The sequence below is a fragment of the Trifolium pratense genome, linkage group LG2 (genome assembly GCF_020283565.1).
Source record: "Trifolium pratense cultivar HEN17-A07 linkage group LG2, ARS_RC_1.1, whole genome shotgun sequence".
NCBI lineage: Eukaryota > Viridiplantae > Streptophyta > Magnoliopsida > Fabales > Fabaceae > Trifolium > Trifolium pratense.
In genome coordinates, this window is record NC_060060.1 from 50,784,425 (window position 1) to 50,806,348 (window position 21,924).

General features: G+C 34.1%; 2 protein-coding genes across 4 annotated transcripts; both read right to left on the bottom strand.

Moving 5' to 3' along the window:
* Window positions 1–5,364: 5,364 nt before the first annotated feature.
* LOC123904892 lies at window positions 5,365–9,504 on the bottom strand. The gene has a single exon (XM_045954499.1). The coding sequence runs from the start codon at window positions 9,502–9,504 to the stop codon at window positions 5,365–5,367; it is 4,140 nt and encodes a 1,379-aa protein (XP_045810455.1).
* Window positions 9,505–16,803: 7,299 nt separating this feature from the next.
* On the bottom strand, window positions 16,804–19,021 carry LOC123905578. 3 transcript variants are annotated; one of them, XR_006808426.1, is made up of 3 exons: window positions 18,623–19,021; window positions 17,685–18,483; window positions 16,806–17,600 (listed from the first exon to the last, which is right to left on the bottom strand). XR_006808426.1 is itself a non-coding variant. In XM_045955240.1 (2 exons), exon 2 carries the CDS (start codon window positions 17,466–17,468, stop codon window positions 16,932–16,934), a length of 537 nt encoding a protein of 178 aa, XP_045811196.1. In that variant the 5' UTR covers window positions 17,469–17,600; window positions 17,695–17,933; the 3' UTR covers window positions 16,804–16,931. The 3 variants fall into 3 exon arrangements, 2 of the variants coding, with proteins under 2 accessions (XP_045811196.1, XP_045811195.1); XM_045955240.1 differs by lacking the exon at window positions 18,623–19,021 and having other exon boundaries at window positions 16,804–17,600; window positions 17,695–17,933; XM_045955239.1 differs by lacking the exon at window positions 18,623–19,021 and having other exon boundaries at window positions 16,804–17,600; window positions 17,685–17,933.
* Between the last annotated feature and the right edge of the window lie 2,903 nt (window positions 19,022–21,924).

Below are 21,924 nucleotides of genomic sequence, written 5' to 3' on the forward strand. Positions count from 1 at the left end.
TTTTCTAAATATATGTAAATATATTTTAACATCTACGGTTTTAATAATTTCTAAAATTTATTTTGACAAATAAGCATCAACAATTTTTATTTAATAATTTTTGTCTTTTTTTAATTTAATTTAGAAAGTTTTTAGTACAATTCTAAGTGGGAGGAAAAAGTATTTAGCACAATTTCTAAACTAACATGTTTTTAGCACAATTCTTTTCATCGATTCATTTTATGGTTGTAAGAATAAGATGGCATGCGTAGATTAAAATAGGACCGTCCATTAAAATTCATATATACTCATATTGAACCATCCAGATTTAGGCAAGTGTTATACGATAAATGCATGAAGATTATATATTTGGACAACCTCTAAGTCAATTTGAATCAATATAACTTCTTGCATGTATTACAATTATAAGAACCGCAAGACTTGAGTGTCAACTACAAAAAAAAAAAAAACTTATTTTAATTTCTACTTTGTTTTTGTTTCTATATTTCTCTTGATCGAGATCAAGTAGATCACATACACATTGTAGACAATATAGTATTTAAAAATGAGACACATATTGACAAAATATGTGTCAAAATGTGTCAAAAAAAATGAGACACATATTTATATTTCTAAATTATTTGGATTGTCCTCTTTTAATTGAATTCCTCTAACATCAATATACCCTCGATCTATATAAATTTTAAGGCACTTCAAAATCAATAAATAGAAGTCTCTTGTATCCTCTTCAACTTATTCACATGAAAATAATTAATTATATTTCCATTAATCAACAATTTTTTATACAAATCTTTTACCTTATATAAAATAATAAATGAAAAAGAAAATAAGAAACAAATAAGCTAAAACATTAGACTAATAAAATAATAAATGAAAAAGAAAAGTTGTCTAATTACAAACATTATATCAATAAAAAAAATGATGGTTTACAAACTGCCATTAGAGTTAAATACACATCCTTACATGAGGTGTCATTTCATAGGCTTTATAAGGAGCAAAGATGCAACGTAAGCAAAAATATAAGTATGTTTTATCCTGTTCTCCTCCTTCACATGAAAAAATAGTCATATTCATATTAATCGATTCAACTCAAAGTTTAATTAATCATCGAACAAAACACCAGTTGATATTTAAAAAAATATCCAACCTAAAAAAGAAATAAAAAAATGATTAGAGATGTTCTAAACTCAGAGTAATAGAAAAATTTCAATTTACAAACATATTAATAGGCAACTATCACATATATGTATATCAATTTCTTAATCAATCACATGTAGAAATACCTGATATTCTAAGAGGTTAGACACCATCACATACCAAGGACAAAAACCAATTTACTTATGATGTAACTATATATATGCACACAATAGCTTTTAAATCAATTCAAGACACTATAATGTGTAACTTTAAGATATGGAAGGTGAAGATGCATAATTTTTTCTCATGGAGATGTTAGACAAAGAAACCATAGAGTTTTTGTCATGAGATAGATAATTAAAATTTTGTTAAAACATAGAAGGTAGACTTCCTGGTATGGTGGTGGTGATAATTAGCTTTTGGGTTAACTTTATATAGAGCTTGTGTTTGATAATTAGCTAAATTTACATATTCAATATTAGTGTCTCCAAGAATTCTTTGTTTTCAATTGCATTAATAGGAAATTGTAACATACAATATATATTTTAATAAGATATTGCAATGCCATTAAAACAATAACATGATGCATCATTCCACCTTTCATTACTTGCAATTCATTTTTGTCTCAATTCAACAACAATAAATTGTGTTAGTTTTTTTTTTAATATATTATTATTGTTTATTATTTATTATTAGAGTAACTCTATTATATGAAATATGAAAAGGTTTTAATAAAGATTTGTAGACTTTTCTTATAGAGTGTCACATCATCACAATAACTTATATGTCTAAGTAGAGTCATAAAATTAGAAGTATGATCCCTTTTAATTCATTAGGCTAAGTAGAAGTATGATCCCTTTGGTTTCAAGCAATCCCTTCTAAACAATATAAGTAATGAAGAATGATCCCTTTTTAATTCATTTAGTATTGAATGAATATATTTCAAGCAAGAGAGACACACGTTTTTTTTATTATTAAATTCAGTTCTTTAAGGGATTGATCAAAGAGGTTTGGAATATCAAAGTGAGTCACTTGCTTGAAATATAATGATTCCTTTTTTTATTAGTATTGAAAGAATTCCAATAGTCATGAATATTTTGTGGTTATATAAATCTTATATATTAGTTGGTCCATTTTAATTTAATAATTTTTCATTTTAGTTAGTTGGTCCCTTGTAAGAAGTTATATAGTGATAATTTGATATATTGATAATTAAAATAAAAATGATTTAATTAAAGATAATTAAAATTAAAATGATTTAATTAAAGGAGATGATGAAAAGGTTATATAGTGATAATTTGATATATTGATAATTAAAATTAAAATGATTTAATTAAATATAATTAAAATTAAAATGATTTAATTAAAGGAAATGATGAAAATGTTTTTTAATAGAGATTGTAAACTTTTCTTATAGAGTGCCACATCATCAAAATACTTGATTGTGAGCAACTCAACATTCCTTTTACTTGTAAAAGAAAGATTTTAAGGCACTTCAAAATCAATAAAAAGAAGTCTCTTTTATCTTCTTCAACTTATTTACATGAAAAAAATTAATTATATTCCCATTAATCAACAATTTTTTATACAAATCTTTTACTTTATATAAAATAATAAATGAAAAAGAAAATAAGAAACAAATAAGCTAAAACATTAGACTAATAAAATAATAAATGAAAAAGAAAAGTTGTCTAATTACAAACATTATATCAATTAAAAAAAAATGATGGTTTACAAACTGCCATTAGAGTTAAATACACATCCTTACATGAGGTGCCATTTCATAGGCTTTATAAGGAGCAAGGATGCAACGTAAGCAAAAATAGAAGTATGGTTTATCCTGTTCTCCTCCTTCACATGAAAAAATAGTCATATTCATATTAATCGATTCAACTCAAAGTTTAATTAATCATCGAACAAAACACCGGTTGATATTTTAAAAAATATCCAACCTAAAAAAGAAATATAAAAAATGATTAGAGATGTTCCAAACTCAGATTAATAGAAAAATTTCAATTTACAAACATATTAATAGGCAACTATCACATATATGTATATCAATTTCTTAATCAATCACATGTAGACATACCTGATATTCTAAGAGGTTAGACACCATCACCTACCAAGGACAAAAACCAATATACTTACGATGTAACTATATATATGCACACAATAGCTTTTAAATCAATTCAAGACACAATAATGTGTAACTATAACATATGGAAGGTGAAGATGCATAACTTTTTCTCATGGAGATGTTAGACAAAGAAACCATAGAGTTTTTGCCATGAGATAGACAAATTAAAATTTTGTTAAAACATAGAAGGTAGACTTCCTGATATGGTGGTGGTGATAATTAGCTTTTGGGTTAACTTTATATAGAGCTTGTGTTTGATAATTAGCTAAATTTACATATTCAATATTAGTGTCTCCAAGAATTCTTTGTTTTCAATTGCATTAATAGGGAATTGTAACATACAATATATATTTTAATATATTATTATTATTAGAGTAACTCTATTATATGAAATATGAAAAGGTTTTAATAGAGATTATAAACTTTTCTTATAGAGTGTCACATCATCACAATGCATGCTTGTGAGCAACTCAACAACTAAAGTATTTTTTTTTTCATAAAATTTATTTTGTCAAGCATGAAATTTTTTTGAGGAGTAATTTTTTTATTTGGTTTATTTATTTAAAGTAAATTTTTGCAAATTGCAAATCATATTTACACATGCATGATTTATATTTTATGTTTGGTAGTGTAAAATATGAAAGAGCATATATCTATTCATTGTTCTTTTTGTAATTTATCTTTTTTTTTTTCTTTTCTTTCTTTCATTATTATTGGGAGCTATTATTATTGTAACATATAGATAATTACTTTGGAGGATAAATGGACACACAAAATAAATTGTGGGACAAATTTTAAATAGATATGAGAAGTTCTCTAAAGCATGCCACATCATCACAATGAAGGCCTATGAACAATTCAACCTTCCTTTTACTAGTAAAAGATAATAAGAAAAATGATAATGTAATAAATATATTGTGTATTCAACCTTCCTTTTATTAGTAAAAGATAATAAGAAAAATGATAATGTAATAAATATATTGTGTATGAATGAAACTAAATTACATTTTGTATATAGATATAGACAATGAGTAATGTGCACAAGATTACACACGGGGTGCTCGCGGTTCGGTTTGGATCGGTTTTGAGGTAAAAACTCATCTGATCCAAAAATAAATTCATTTGCGGTTTGGTTCGGTTTTGGATGACAAATAAAAAAAATCCGATCCAATCCGATCCAATATTATGCGGTTTAATTTGGATCGGTTTTTGGATATCCAAATTATAAATTGTAATTTTTTTTAATAAATATAAATATTATAAAAAACGCTACAAAATAATAATTTGACATTTTTGACAAAATAAATATTAAGTTTGATGTAAAATATAACATATAATATATTGAAAATTAAAATTTTGGAATGACAATTACCAATTATATTCGAAACATATAAAAAGTAAAAAAAAAAAAAAAAAGATTAAATTAAACTATCATATAGTATTAACAAAATTTAAAATAAAAAAAAGGTTAATGCAATATATATATTTATACTAATAAAAAGATAAATAAATATTAAAATATATGTATGCGGTTTGGATCGGTTTTAAGAAATCAATCCGAAATCCGATCCGATCCAGCGGTTTTCACAAAAGAACATCCAAACACATCCAAAAAACTTCGGTTTTTTGCGGTTTTCGGTTTTTTTTGGATCGGTTTTCGGTTTTTATTTGGATTGGTTTGGATTTGAGCACCCCTACTGACACGGTACACAATTCTTTTTTACCGTTGGATGGTTAAGTTTCACTAGATCTTTTATACTAAACTTTCTACTAAGCAAGTAATTGCAATCCGACTCAAAACCGATATATCCGCCAATATATGAAAGCACTCGGTCGAGTGTGGGTCAGGTCTTGGGTCAACAATTGTGACAAGTCGGTCATTAATAGTTGTATACGAGCGGGAGCATGTCTCTAAAAATGCATACCGAAACCGACTGAACTGAATAATGGAATCGAACCAGCAACCTTCCAATAAAGCAGTGTAACCTTATCACTTGGCTAGGTGAACTTGTGTCATTATTATGCATGCATATTACATATATTTTTTTTTTTTTGGATACAAAAGGGGCCAAAGCCCAAAAGAAAAGTAACTATAGAGAGATGACTCTAGGGGTAGTTATCCCCATAACATCAGCTAACAACAATGAACTCAGACTCATAGGACATTGTTCATACACACGCATCCCCGGCTCATGATCACACCCCAAATTAGCAAGAGCATCAACACAAGCATTTGATTCACGATAAGAGTGACAAATCTTAACTTCCCAATCCATACCAAGTAACCGTCTAATTTCTTGAATAATTCTCCATCCAACAACACTTCCATCCTTGTCGCTTTGAAGAGTGTGTACCACAACATTAGAGTCGATATGCAGCGCAATCTTTTTGAAACCTCTATCATATGCAAACGTGAGACCATCAAAGACCCCCCACAACTCTGCAATGTATGCATTACACCGACCCAAATGATGTGAGAAACCCCCGAGCCATTGACCACCCGAGTTTCTTAGTAGTCCCCCGCATCCAGCAGTGCTACCGCACCTACTAGCACCATCGGTATTGAGCATTATCCAATCTCCTTCCGGACCATTCCACCCAATTTGTACTACCTCCTTAGTTGTTATATGCGATGCTATCTGCGAAACATTGGCTCGCTTATAATGATGAACCCAGTTCATGATCACCCGCCACGGTTGACTCGGCCTCACTCGCTCATCTCCATGAGCCTCTCTGTTACGCCAAAGCCAAAGAAAATGACACCCGACTGCCCACACACAACTCCAAATACCTGCCTTCACTCTCCCAAGATCTTGCTGCAGGTTCATAGTTATCCAATCATGCAAATTAGCAGCATAAAAAGTAGCTCCTGCTAAGCCATTCATCAAATTACACCAAATTACTTTGGCTAAAGGGCAGTCTCGAAGAACATGCATGGTATCTTCAACTATATCCACACAGTGCTTACACCAAGGTGTACAAACATTCATCTTACTCTTGCGATAATTTGTAAGTAAACGATCATGTTTCACCAACCATATAAAGCTACGAACTCGCTCCGGAACTTGCAGGCGCCAAACCCGCCGCCACACAACATCCCACTCGTCATCATTAAAATTACAAAGCATTGTATATGCTGAAGCAATACTGAATTTTCCATCTGTTGTGCCTCTCCAAGCTAGCCTGTCCGCAGCAGCAACATTTTTTGGTGGTACAATAGCAAATAATCTGTTTATTATATTTTGAGGCAGCCATGTACTTAGATCATCTACTTTCCAAACCCCATTATTATCCACTAAGTCCTTCACCTTCCAACCATGCAATTCGTGAGGTATTACAATGCCAAGATCTTTTATTGGCCTCCCATATAATAACCAATGATCACTCCATGCATTCACAGTAGCCCCATCACCAATAGTCCAAAATTCATACATATGAAAATTGTGTAAAGCAGTAGACAAACTCTTCCACAAAGTAGAGTCTTGCGCTCTCACAATGGGATCTTCAATACTTGAATTTTGTCTCACATATTTACCTTTCACAACATCAATCCACAGAGCTTGTTGACCAGTTCGAAGAGCCCAACCTAATTTCATTAAACAAGCTTTATTCATATTAATTAAGCGCCGAATACCCAAACCACCATGAGCTTTTGGTTTGGTAACAGTGTCCCAACTCACAGCATGATATTTGCGACTTCCATCTTCGTCACCCCATATAAAGGCCCGCTGGATTTTCTGAATTTCATTCAAACAAGCTTTCGGAATGGGAGTAGTCATCATGGGATAGATGGGAATGGCCTCGATAACCGACTTCAAAAGCGTAACTCTACCGGCGAAAGACAATTGTTTTGCTTTCCATGCCGATAACTTGCTCTTTACCTGATCTAACAAGTAGTTATAGTCTGATCTCCTTGGAGCTCTCCCCACAAGAGGAACTCCTAAATATTTCCCCAAAGAAGGGGTTACATTGAAGCCAGATAATAGTAGTAACTCCTCTCTAACTTGATGGCCAACATTTTTTGAGAACATGATGCTAGTTTTCTCATGAGAGACTTGTTGACCTGATAATTGGCAGAACTGACCAAGAATTCTTAGAACAACATTCATTTGTGTGGAAGTAGCCTCCACAAAAAGAAGTAAGTCATCCGCAAACATAAGATGCGAAATAAAGGGACCATTTTTACCCGCCCTCATAGGCTTCCACTCTCCCTCCTGAACTCCTTGCGTAATCAAATGCGACAGTTTATCCATGCAAATAACAAAAAGATAAGGCGATATAGGATCACCCTGCCTGATACCTTGTTGCGGTTGAAAGTACTCCGCTCTAACACCATTCCATTTGACATTCGTACGGACGCTAGTAACCGAGGTCATGACTACATTGATCCACTCCAAAGGGTATCCCACCTCAGTAAGAGTCTGATGAATGAAATTCCAATTGAGGCGGTCATAAGCTTTGGACAAATCTACTTTGATAGCAAAATACCCCACCTTTCCATTTAACTTGCGCATGCTGTGAGCCATCTCCTGAGCGACAACGATATTCTCATGAATACTCCTTCCAGGAATAAAACCTGTCTGATGAGGGGACACCACTGTTGTAATAGTATCTTTTATTCTATTAGTCATAACTTTACTCACTATTTTGTATAAAGTGTTACACAAAGATATGGGTCTAAACTGCTGGATGGACTCTGGCTGATCGACCTTCGGGATTAAACATATATCAGTGTAATTAACATCCCGCACACAGAGAGGATTCGACCACACCTGCTTGACAAAATCACACACACTTTGCCCCACTATCTTCCAAGACTTCTGATAGAAACCTGCAGGAAAACCGTCAGGTCCCGGAGCTTTCCACGGACTCATATTGAAAACAGCTCTCTTCACTTCTTCATTGGTAATGTCACCACGAATCATTTGTAAATCTTCGTCATTCAATTGAGGAAAAGTAATTTTAGTTTGATACCAATTCAAAGCATTCCCCTCATCAGCGAATAAAGCTTTGTAATAGTTATTAGCCATTTGTTTCAGCGCCTCTACATCTTCGACCCAATTACCATGCATATCGCGAAGCATATTTACTTTATTATATCTCCTTCTAGTGATTGCTTTAAGATGATAATAACGAGTATTCCTATCTCCGTCAACCAACCAGTTTGCTCTAGATCGCTGAAACCACATAAGTTCTTCCGATTTTAGGATGTGAGCCAATTCATCTTGAAGATCTTTTTCTAACCGAATAAGAAATCTATTTCTCCTCTCCGTCTGTAACTTCCGTTGAATGCCTCCGATCCGGCCCAATAATTTTCTTTTCTGTTTCATAACTCTTTCAACAGTGATGTCATTCCATTCCTTAATTCCATGTGCTAGCTGACTCAACCTTTCTTTGATACTAACTGGTCCACTCCAGCAAGCTTCTAGCATTCCCATATAACTCTCCTCTAAGAGCCAAGCACTCTCAAATTTAAAATATCTTGGTCTATGTACATGATCAAAACCGTAAAGCGCAATTAACAATGGATGATGGTCTGAGAAATTAACTCTTGGCAACACTTTAACCACTGCATTCGGGAAACCCAACCTCCACTCATCGTTTGAGAAGGCACGATCTAATCTTTCAAAAATTCTATCTTTATTTTGAAAAACTGGACCACGCCATGTAAACTTCGGACCGGTAGCTCCACAATCAATCAAATTACAATCATTTATTCTATCTACAAATTTGTCACATTTTCTCTGTTGCGCGGGTAAGCCCCCTTTTTTCTCTGAAGGATTAGCTATATCATTGAAATCCCCCGCTAGTAGCCATTCTCCCACCATACCTCTTGAAATAGTTTTTAATTCTCTCCATAATTCATGCCTCCCCTCCTCCCTAGGACTTGCATAAACCGGCGAGAAGAAAAAACATTTCTTGTTCTGTAAAATCACTTTCAGATGAAGGAATTGAAAGTGATTAACAATTACTTCCACATCTAATAGTCTCTCTTTCCATGATACAATAATGCCTCCAGCGAAGCCATTATTATTAGCATATTGATAACCATCATAACCTAACAATTCAAAAGACCTCCTTAAGTTGAGAGGGCTGGTCCTTGTTTCCATTATGACGATCAAAACAGGTTTATACTTATCAACATATTGTTTACAATTACGGTAAAAGGCAGTACTAGCAGCACCCCTACAATTCCATACAAAGAAGTTGTCATTCATCATAATAGACATAATTTAATGAAGTTTTCCTCTTTCTCCGGTCACCACATGGCTTCGGTTATCACCGTCGTCCGCTATATCCACATCCCATTCCTCAGTGCTTGTGTCCCCACTTTCCTTTGCATCCATAAAAATCTCCGTCTCCAAACTCCCCCCTCCAATGGTTTTTGGATGTACGGAAGGCTCAAGACCTGGCTCTCTATCATCCATCATAGGTCCATGAAAATTTTTTTGACTCCTTTAATCCTGGGTCCCTATGATAATTCAAATGTGATGAAACCATCTCTTGAGCACCATCAACGTTGGCATGCTCTATAGATTTCAACTCAACATCTTGCTCCAGCTCCACCCTGCTTGGTCCCTTACCACCCTTGATTGGCAATTTTTCGTTTTTGTTCAGTGGGTTACAATGTGTTGCAAGAAAAGTGTCCAAAGCATTTGTGACCATTAAATCTGCAAGAGTATCATTTTTCTTTCCAATTGTGTGTCCTGTTTTTTCCTTGAAACTAGCACGTGTGGCATTAAATTTCTTGCTCTTATTGTTATTTACATGGCCTTTGGATCTCTCATTTGTTGACTTTGTGGTATTCTTCTCTCTCCCATCATTATGAGGTACTGATTGCATTGAGTGCTCCACATCATTGTTGATAATCTCTTCACTATTTTTTGGCAGGAATAGATTCATGTTTGTCTTCCTCCATTAACAACGCAAATCGAGAGTCCTGTCTGTCCGTCAAGGTTTTTTTGCTTTTCCGGTTGATTATGCTCATCTGCCGACTGCTGCACCGGTACCCATCTCTCTCAACAACAACAACGGAGAAAAACAAAAGGCAGGAGAGAAAGAGGGGAGAGAGGGGGGGAATACGGAGAAGAGGTAGAAAGAAAGAGGGCAATGCTTCTACGGGTGGGGGAGGGAGTCCTCTGTGTTGTTGTCTTTTAGGCAGCCGTCCAATTCTATGGCCCCAAATAATGGACAACACTAATAACCGACCGTGAGGATAGGATTAACCTAAGCTGAATGAGAATAGGGAGTAAGTCTTGTCTGGTCCCCCCTCCCCCCCCTTTTGTTCTGTGTCGTCGGTTATGCAACAACCCGCCTCCCCTCTCCTCGAATAGTAACTTCAACACACAGCCGCGCATACTTCCCTCTTTCCTGCAAAAGTGTGTTCTTGTCTACTTTAACTGACGTCCCTATTCGATTACCAATGAAGTGCAGTATTCTGGCATCATAGTACTCAATTGGCAATCCCGAGAATCGCACCCACACAGCAGTCTTAGTAACTGTCGCAATCGCCGGATCAAAATTTGGACTCCATGCACGCACCACCAAATAATGATCATAAATCATCCACGGACCCTCCGTTAACGCCTACATTGGTCCTCCAAGCTTGTAAAGGTAACAAGATAAAAATCATGGCTGAGGTCCACAATTTGTATGACACCCTTACGAACCCATAGTTGCTGCAATCGGTTCTCGAGAGCCCTGTAACCAATCTTTCTTCCAAGCAGTTGCACTATTACACCTTGTTCCAAGGTTGTTGGATACGGTGCTCCTCCTTCAAAGAGAAAGAGAAATTTTGGACATTCAATATCCCCAACTCTCTGTTCTTCGATTTGCCCTTCCACGTCAGCCCCATCCTCCTCAACCATCTCCTCCTCCCTCACAGTCTTACCACCTACCTCCGCTGCATCAACACCGACCACCACTCCAGCAATAGTTTCCTTGAAAGACTTAGAAACTATCATAGCCCCCTTCTCTCCTAATTCCCCTTCCTTCACAGCCGCGCCCTTACCAGAACCCTTTTCATCATCCATCGCACTTCCTTTGATTTTTTTTGAGCTTCTCTCCTTCTGGTCGAGTTCATCTCGTGACGGCACATGGTGTCCCGACGTAAACCCTAGCAGAGGGTTTTCGTCGCTCATCGTTTTTTTTTTTTTTTACTGCTTTTTTCAATTACATATATTTTGATTTGAAACTAATTAAGAAACAATCAAATCAATAATCTCACACTTGATTTATTTTTCTTCTTTTCTTTCTTTTCTATTTTACAAAAAATCTATTTTTCTTTTGTTTCCTAACCATCACCCGTAGTAATTTTAAACTAATTAATTTTATTGTAACCAAAAAAATCTTATTAATTTTATTTTTCTTATTAATTGTATTTTTAAACTTATTCATTTTTTTTTAAAAAAAAATTATTAGTTTTTTCTTATTGAATGTAATTGTTATAAAATTTAACATTCGAATATATTTTTTAAATTAAAAATAATATTCCGGGTCAACAGTCATGCAGTCCTACTAGTGACTCAGTGCCTTGACTGGGTCGATCACTGGTCCGGGTTTTAAAACTATGGTATCATTTGTTGCATTGTGTACGAAATATTGAGCTATTTGAAAAATATATATGAATTTTTTATCAATGAAATTTTGAATGTAACAACAAAGTTTAAAGCTAATCTGTTAAAGCCGGACCCGTTATACCCATCACCCGAATGACCCGACACCCGAATAAACCGAAGATCTCGACGGTCGAAATTGAGTCTAAATTAAGAGGTTGCATTTTTTATCGGTTTGACGATTTTTTGCTCGAACCCTACCGAACATTGTTTTAAAAACCGGACCGGACCGGCCGGTCGGACCGGTCCGGCCGGGAACCGGTGATCAGTCTGGGTTGGTCTGTATTTACAACCAGTTCAGTGCCCAAACCAGCATAAACCGCTTTGAACCGGCCGGGTCTATGGTCGAACCGGTAAACCGATGAAACCACCCGTGAACCGGACCTGAACCGAACCCGGTTTTAGAGATTCACTAAATATTTCAAAAAATATTTGAAAATAGCTCTCAGAGAGGATTGAACCACGTTCAGCTGGATAATAGTACTGCCCACTACCACTAGGTCATCTTAATTTTTTGTGTTACTATTACATCTTAATATTATATATTAGTTTAAAACAAATTAAATGAGCTATATAATCATGCATTGTCACACATATAACCATCGGGTCCGGTTACTGTGCATAAGCCATACTTATGCACGGTGCATAAGTCTGCTTCGTACACCCCCTCCTTTGTCATACACCCCCAATTCCAAAACCCATCTCCACAGCCCAACTCCTTTGCGGCCCTCTCCAAACGAAAACGAAAACCATTTTCATCACCCTCGCCATTTTCATCACCATCGCATAAACGAAAACCATTTTCATCATCACCGTCGCCATCAACATCACCCTCGCCGGAAATCATCAAAACCCATCAAAGTTCAACATCATCACCATCGCCATCATCATCACCCTCGCCGGAAATCATCAAAACCCATCAAAGCTCAACATCATCACCATCGCCATCATCATCAACGCATAAATCATCTTTCATCGCCATCATCCTCGCCGGAAATCAAAGCCCAACATCACTGTATCATCATTATCATCAAAATGAAACGAAATCAGGTTTGTGCTTACTGCAGTAATTGCTCTTAATTTTGTTGTTGAGTTTGAAAAATGCTTTCAAGTAATTGCAATTAGTTGGTTGGAAATGGTTTTGTTGTTGCATGATTTTCTAACTAGATGTGTATATGATTTTTAGATGCTTAATTGCAGTTAGTTAGTTGCTTAATTTTTGGAAATGGTTTGAAAAATGCTTTCAAGTAATTGCAGTTACTTAGTTGCTTAATTTCATTTTTAAGATGAGATATGAGTTTCTAACTAGATGTGTATGTGATTTTTAGAACTGTTGTGACTTCAAGTTTGTTTACTTATGCATTGTTATGACTTTGAATCCAAGATGAATATTATTGGAATGGTTTTAGATAGTTTTACTGTAAAACCATTAGATGTACTTAATGGTTTTGCCTTTGAATCCAAGATGCATAATGTTATATATAATTTACAGCACGCTCAAAAGGTTGTTTCAGAAACTATCTTGTTGAATATGTGTTTTTGGACTGTGATTATGAGATGTAAGATTAGTGTTAGGGTAGTTTTCTGTGTAATTTGTAGTAGTTACTTATCACTCAATCACATAGAATGATTCATTAAAATGTCCTGTCTGTGATATTGTATTTTGTGGAGCTGGTATAGAATTGGTCTAGAACAAACTTGACAGTTGATTTAGATTGAACTGTTGAAGATAGTAATTATGTGACAAGTTACTGCATAGAATCTGTGTCCGTAATATGTAATATGCAGAACTCTACCAAAGGATATCTGCAAGATATTCTTTTACACTTTGAAGCTTAGTTGTTAGTTAACCATTGTGCTTGTTTTCTGCATACTTAGGATGCAATATATTCTGCACTATTGGCATATCAGAAACTGATATTCAATAAAAATTTACTGGTATATGCCATGGACTATTCCTAAGGAACTTGCTTGTATCTTCTGTTGCTGTGATGGTCCCTATTGCTGGTAGACCTCCTCTTTAAACCGACTTTACGAAAAGCTCATTCTATGTCATATGATATGTCATATTAATCTCATTAATTTGTTTTGCATTTTCTTACAATATACTTTCATAACTATATATGCTGAATTACTTTTGGATATGCTGAAATAGGCAACAACATATAAGCTAAGTCTTAGTCTTGTGAGGTACAATCTTTTCAGCAATTGTTTGGACAATGATTTTAAGCTAAAATGTTAATTTGTGCCACACTCTAGCTTGGTTGTTCTGTTTTCATTGCTATGTCACTTGAGTGCCTTTAGTGCAGTGCAAGCCTTACTATCAGTATCTCTTGGCTTTGTATTGTTAAGATTCTTTTGTAGCTAGAGCAGGTGTTAGGTAGGGGAGTGCTAGCTTAATTTTGTTTTGGTTTTGGACTGGTGTCATTGCAGCCTCATAGGAGTGCTAGCTTAATCTTGATGTAAATAATAAGACCTCCTTTGTATTTATTAGACCTTGTAGTACTTCTTGTACTTGGGGTTTTTATTTTATTTAATAAATCTTCTTTTTGCTTTTTCACAAAAAAACAAAAAGAGATGAAAATCTATACACTTGTGTTGTACATGTGTGACTTTTTTCACATTACATACATTATCATGGAGTAATACCCTGAATTACAAGTCAACTTGTGGTTGCCTGCTATAAATGGTCCTTTAAATATTTTTCAACGATACAAATACACTGCATGTAAGAACAAGGAACATGAAAATATGCTGAATCGTAGGCTAGGCTTTAAGTGTAAGTTATTTCGATTTTCCATAAGTGTGGGCAACTATATTTAGTACTCATGGCAGTGGAATAGCTTAATTAATAATTCTTTAGAACTGAATAAATATTAGAGCATCAAGTAACTGCTTCATCTTGAATGTTAAAACCATTTTTGCTGTTGAATTGTTTTAGAGAATTGTACTCTAAAACCATTATATGTATTTAATGATATAATTTTAGGCACGGCAAGAGGTTTGGCCTATCTGCACGAGGATTTCCATGTTTGCATTATACATAGGGATATAAAGACTGACAACATTCTCTTAGACGATGATCTTCAGCCTAAAATTGCTGATTTTGGGTTGGCAAGGCTTTTACCAGAAGATCAATCTCATCTTAGCACAAGATTTGCAGGAACATTGTAAGTCCAAATGATTACTTTTATAAAGATGTAGCTGACATAAAAAGAATCTAATTTTAATGTTACATTCTTTTATCAACTATGCTAGGGGATACACTACACCAGAATATGCAATACATGGTAAGTTAAATGTATGTTTCTTCTATGAATTTTCTATTGCTTAAATGATCAATTTTTGAGTTGGACCTTAACAAATCTCACCTTTAGAAAGGCACATGATCCATTTTCTGTTTCTAATCACTGTGTATGTTAGGCTTTTTTTATTGAGGTGTTTAAAATTGATTTTAGAATGGTTTCAGAGAGTTGTACTCTAAAACCATTTAGCTGGTAGAATGGTTTCAGAGAGTTGTACGCTGAAACCATTTTGCTGGTAGAATGGTTTCAGGTAGTTGATGTTTAATTGTTGCTTCCTAAACTATTTTGCTGGTAGAATGGTTTCAAATGATTATGTTCCAGTTACATCCTTAGTTTAGGCCATTTGGAGGAACTACAAAATTAACATCAGTTCATTTATCTTATCAATCAATTATGATTATCTTTTTTTGTAAAACTTATAGATTGTTGGAGATAATATGCAAGGTGCTGTGTTTGGAGAGCTGCTAGATTGCCTCTTGAAACCTACAAACATCAAAGAGAAAATATCAAGTATGTTAACTTCATTTTGTCATGGACAATGCTTCTTAATAATGCACTTCTTCTTAAAGTATAATTTATTTTTGACAATTTTGCGCAAAGGGATTGATATAGGTTGTTTTTACTTGTAGGCTTGATGCTACTTGCATCTCTTGGAAGCGAATGCGAGGAAACTATGTTAAAACAATTGATGTTGTTGGAGTTTGGCAAGAGAACAATGTTGTTGAAACTGAAAAGACCATTGAAGCTCTTAAAAGAGTTGCATAGTAAATTTAGAAAAGTTCTCAGAATTGATGTTATTCTTGTTGTATAAATTGTTGTAGACCTTTGGATGTATTTATATATTTTAAGTTATTTTATGTGTCATCTTGGGTAGAAATTTTAATATCACCACATACATATTGTAAAGAATTTAGACCTATATTTGTGTACTATCGATTAATGCAATTAGATTTCTAATGATTTTGCAATATCATTTTTCTGGTTTCAATATCCTTCCCATAGTTTCTACTAGTTATGCAATTCACCAACTACTAGTTAATGAAACCATTTAACTATACTAATGGTTTTAGTGTAAAACATATTGAAACCATTTAGCTATACTAAACCATTTAACTATACTAATGGTTTCAGTGTGAAGCATATTGAAACCATTTACCTAAACTAATGGTTTCAGTGTAAAGCATATTGAAACCATTTACCTAAACTAATGGTTTCACTTATACAAATCCATCATAAACTAAAACTTGGAAATGTGACATGATGATATAGTTGTGGTTTTCATTATTTAGTTCATTTCAATATTAAGGATTTCAAAAATCTATTTTAAAACAATTTAACTACTAGTTATTGAAACAATTTAACTATAATAATGGTTTCAGTGTATAACGCTATGAAACCATTTAACTAGATTAATGGTTTCAGTGTATAACGGTATGAAACCATTTAACTAGACAAATGGTTTCAGTGTATAACATCTAGAAACCAAAATAATTGTCTAATGATTTTGTAACAAACTAGTGTCAAAATAATCAAAACCATCTAATCTAAAATCAACAGTTATGATTTAAAATAGTGAAAACTGTGTCGAATATTACTTTTTTTTTTTTAACAAAAACAAACTTATAGCATTTCATTAATCAAAAAAGGTTCAATACAAGAAGGTAGTAATTTAAATAGATAACGACTAGATCAAGAAATGGTCGCCCTAGCAAGCGTATGAGCAATCATATTCGCTTGTCACTTGGTAAAACTCACCTCAAAGTTTAAATGTAAAGACAACAATTGCTTAATTTTACACATTAAAATACTAAAGTCAGAAAGGCCAACATATGAACAGCGTATTGCATCCACTACACTCTTAGAATCTGTTTCAAATATGACATTAGTGAGACCCCAACGCTCCAACTCCTTCATAGCTTCAAACAAGGCAAGAGCTTCCCCGTCAATTATGGAACATTTCCCTTTAATCCATGATGTACCAGCTAGCACAAACTGACCCAAGTAATCTCTAACACACCATCCCGCGCTTGTAACACCTTGCTCGATGTGAAAACCTGCATCAACATTGCACTTGAGCCATCCAAATTCTGGTTGTTTCCACTGTGTATTCTGCTGATGTACTTGCGGTCTGCTGTTGTTCCTGTCGCGAATTTGCTGAACCGCGTCCCATTCATTCCACAAATGCATCGCTTTACCGCATAGTTGTTGCCCCGAATCTTTCACATTATTCCAAACCCAATTGTTTCTATTATTCCACAAGATCCACACTAGCATAGCGAATTTCCCAGCTGTATATGTTTACCCTCATAATGACAAATATTCATAATAACATCTTTTGGCGCATTGTAGTGTTGAAACCGCGCCGAAATCATCACATCGAGTCCAGCAGCTTGCCACGCTGTTTTGCTGTTATTACAGTAAAAAAGGAAATGACAATCATCCTCGTTATAGTGGTTACATATCGGACATGACAATGGGCAGGGCACAAACCTCTCTTTACCTCAAAGTTGGAATTTAAAAGCAACAATCTCTTAATATTTAAAATGAGGATACTAAAGGCTGAGACACCAACATGGTTAGCATGTAAAGCTACAACAACAGTACTTGAATCAGTTTCAAATATTATGTTCTCTAAGTTCATATTGCTTGCATCCTTCGTGGCCTCTAAAAGAACTAGGGCCTCTACTTCAAGAATTGAGTAAGCACTACTTATCCAATATGTTCCTGCACGCCTAAACAGTCCGCCGTCATCTCGGATGTACCATATACACTTTTTCAGCCATACAGTGTGTAGACCAGATAATACAACAAATCAATTTCCAACACATACAACTAAGAATTAATTTACCAAGAGATTTGCAGAGCTTAAAGTGGTGGATGTGATGAGATTCTGAAAATACCAAGTGTTTGATCATTCGAGAGATGAGCGGATACTGTAACTAACAGAACCACTAACATAGCTAAAGATCAAAGTCGTGAACCTCTAAAACTAAACCCATATACAAAAAATTGAAACTAAATTTGTTAACCCCATCTGCAAAATCAAGTTTCAAGTAACAATTCATTCATTCGTTTATTCATCCTCAGCAGCAGCCTTAGAGGAAGGACCAGTATTCTTTGGAAGCAACAAGTTATGAATATTAGGCATAACACCACCATTAGCAATGGTAACATCACCAAGAAGCTTGCTCAATTATTCATCATTCCTAACAGCCAATTGAATAATATGACTTAGCAAAGTTCTACTTTTCTTGTTGTCCCTTGCAGCATTTCCAGCCAACTCCAAAACCTAGTCAAACTCAAATTAAACCAAATTCAAAATCAAATCCAAATTCAAACGAAATCGCATGTGAATTAGTAATTAGAATTTATTCAAGAACATGAATTTGATCTAAATTTGGGGAAAAACGAAAAACTAATTGAATTACCTAGATCTTGATCCTGATACAACATGTATATGAAATTGAAGAGAATGAGATGAATTGAACGGAAATTGATCTTGATACACCTACGAGTACTTCATCTTCCTCATATTACAACCATCACCGCCACCCTTTTTATCAAACTACTCATAACTAAAAAGAAGAACAGAACAAGAAAGAAAAGTGAGGACCACCGTCGAGAATCCACCGTACACCACCGAGTACGAAGGGAGAAGACGACGGCGAGATTCAGAGAGAATCGCGATGTTGAGACCTTGAGAGAGCTTGAGACTGTGATCCTGTGTGACTCAGGGTCAGAGGTGAGACCTTCAGATCAATACACGTGTCATCACTATAATCATGATCGGATGGCTGTCATCACCTTATGCATTGTGCATAAAAAGACCCTTATGGATATTAACTTTTGCCATAACCATCATGATAAAATTCTCCCCCCACTTTTTTTTTCTTTACGAAAAATAAAATGCATTATTAATTAATTTAAAAAACATACATTATCCATTTGGATTTTCTTATATATATATTTGACTCAAAAAATATTTTTAAATAAATTATAATATTATATGTTGTATATATGTGAATCAAAATGAAAACATAATTTTTTTTGTAAATGTAGGAATTCTTATTAATTTAGGTCATGAATATTTTTAAGTTTTTTTATAGGTCGGTTCGACAATCATGCGGTCCGACCAGTGACCCACTGGTCCGACCAGTAAACCAGTAACCCACCATCTTGACCGGGTCAGTCACCGGTCCGGGTTTTAAAACTATGCTACCGAACCTAACCGATGCTCAACCTACAATCTATATTCTTATTTTAATTTTCTTTTAATGTTTATTGTTGTGATTCATACTTATAATGATTAATTAAATTATTCTAAGAACAAATTGTTATTATATGTAAAATGAGGGATCAAATTCGTTATTATCTGATACTAACTTCTTTTTTTTTTACTTCACTTGACAACGACTTTATCACTTATCAGTTAGCACGTCATAAAAAACAATTGTCCCGAAAGGAACATGTTTGTTGCATTCACTTTCATATATTTCATATATGCATTTATACATGAATTGACACTACAAGTCATCATTTGGAGATATACTTTTTTTTTTTTTTTATAATGTTCACATATGCCCTTAAGGCACATGTTAAAGAAGCAAAAATAGAAAAGGAAAATGCTAAGCAGTGCCCCCGGGGCACTGTTTAAGGATGCAAAAATAGTAATTTGGCATTGGAGTTTGTGCAACCAACTCCTCAAAAGTTTAAAAAGTGTTCTTTTCTTTTCAAAACTTTCTTTTTTTGGTTTCCTTAACCAGTGTCGGGGGCACCGGTTAGCATGACCCAAATAGAAATTATTAAATACTAATTTATGTTTTTTTAACATTTGAAGCATTAAATTTCTAACATCATTAAATGTTGAGTTACTATATTTGGATATCTTAACATGTGCCTTAATATTAACGAGTTGAGGTATGCTCCATTTAGCATAACTCCATTTAATCCAGTTCAATTACTAGATGTGTGACATGTGGATAATTTTGTTTTAAAGGCTGTTATTAAAAGTTTAACTCATAGAATTTATTATTTAATTAAAATAAAAAATTAAACAAAGCCTTTCTTCTTCTCCCTGCATCGTGATTCACCGGTCACCGCTGTGGCTTCTGCCTCTTCTGTTGCTACTGCCGTCCTCACTATTCCTTGCCGCTGGCATCATGAGCAAACCTCACTGTCCCGCTGTCGCCGCCATGAAGGCTTATCGCTCCGCCTACATCCGCCGCCGATATGGCTATGTTCTTTGTAATTTGTTTCCAGAAGCAGATAGAAAATCCCAATATTTGTGTTTGAGATTTGTGAAAGGTAGGGGTGAATTGCTGGAAAAATACAATTGTAAAAAGAAAATTTCCATTTCGATCTGTTCCTTTTGAAAGTAAGAAGAGGTCCTGAACAAAGATACAATCATGGTGGTGCGGCAGTGGGTTGTCACGGCGGCTGGAACGATTCAACAAGGTGTGGCGGTAGAATGGTGAGTGTGATACTGTTTCGGTGTGGAAGACTTAAACAATACTGATTCTCAGATTTCTAATCTAGACCGTTGAATGTTTAGTAGACACGTGTCAGTATCTATTAACCAAACTGGAAAAACTGGATAGATATAGCACTGGAGCATACCCGGACTCAATATTAACAAGACCCTTTTAATATTCATTGATTTGCATTAATAGATTAGTAGTAAACTGTGATATTTTAGTGTACATGATCTTTAGTTTAAATTCCAATGTTAGCATCATATTGGATAGCAAAATTTTGTGATTTTTTTTCTTCATCATGTTGGATCACACAGGAGGGCACGAAATGTGCTTTTCTGCCACTGGTTTATATAACTATAGAATTTTTTAAAATGCGAAGAATTCGATATAAATTTTTAAAATTTCAAAACATAAAGATAATGTAACGAAAATCTCCACATAAAAATTAAATTGAGTTTCTTTTTTTAATTTTTTTTACAATATTCTAAACATGTCTACAAAATAATTATTTAAAAATACACATTATTTTAACAATAGGAACTTAAACTAAAAACCAAAACATGTATTTTTTTTGTCAAGTAGCTTAGTAACTAGAAATTTCACACGTAACATGGATAAGTAGTATGGCTGTGGTTCGAACCCCGACCTTTCTGCATATATAATGCAATTTACTACAAATTGAGCTAAGTTCACGGAACAACATGCCACTTTTTTTACCCAAGACAAATTTTTTCTTGGTAGTTATAAGGAAAAAAAATTTACCTAAGATTTTTTTAAGAAAGTACAGTATAAAAATTAATTTTTTTCAAAAAAAAAAAAAACAAAATCAAACGCCCCATTTAAGCGAAGTGATTAAATATGTGTGCTTTTCATTCTGTCCCAAAAGAACCTTAAAAGACAGTTTTTTGTTTGTCACGATAATGGGTTTCACTTGTTTTTGGAATTTTCATTCTTAACATATTTGCCCCATTTGGTTTATAATCGATACATGTTGGGAACGATGGTGGGTTTCATGTATAAGATTGTGAATTATTGTGTGAAGGAATCTGTTTTCATTATCTTAAAAAGGGGTATATTGCCCTAGAAACCCTAAATTTGACCGTTGGAATCGATGAATATACTTTGTTTTATAAATTTTGTAACGGATGGATCGTAGATGCCTCAATGACCCTAGTCCTTGAATGTGAAAGCTACTTGTTGCCTTAATTGATACTTAAGCAATTCTCTGAAGTTTTATTCATAATGCATGAATGGGT

Coding starts and splice junctions, on each gene's coding strand:
- LOC123905578 (XM_045955240.1), bottom strand. CDS start 17,468: ATGCTAGTGTGGATCTTGTGGAATAATAGAAACAATTGGGTTTGGAAT.
- LOC123904892 (XM_045954499.1), bottom strand. CDS start 9,504: ATGTCTATTATGATGAATGACAACTTCTTTGTATGGAATTGTAGGGGT.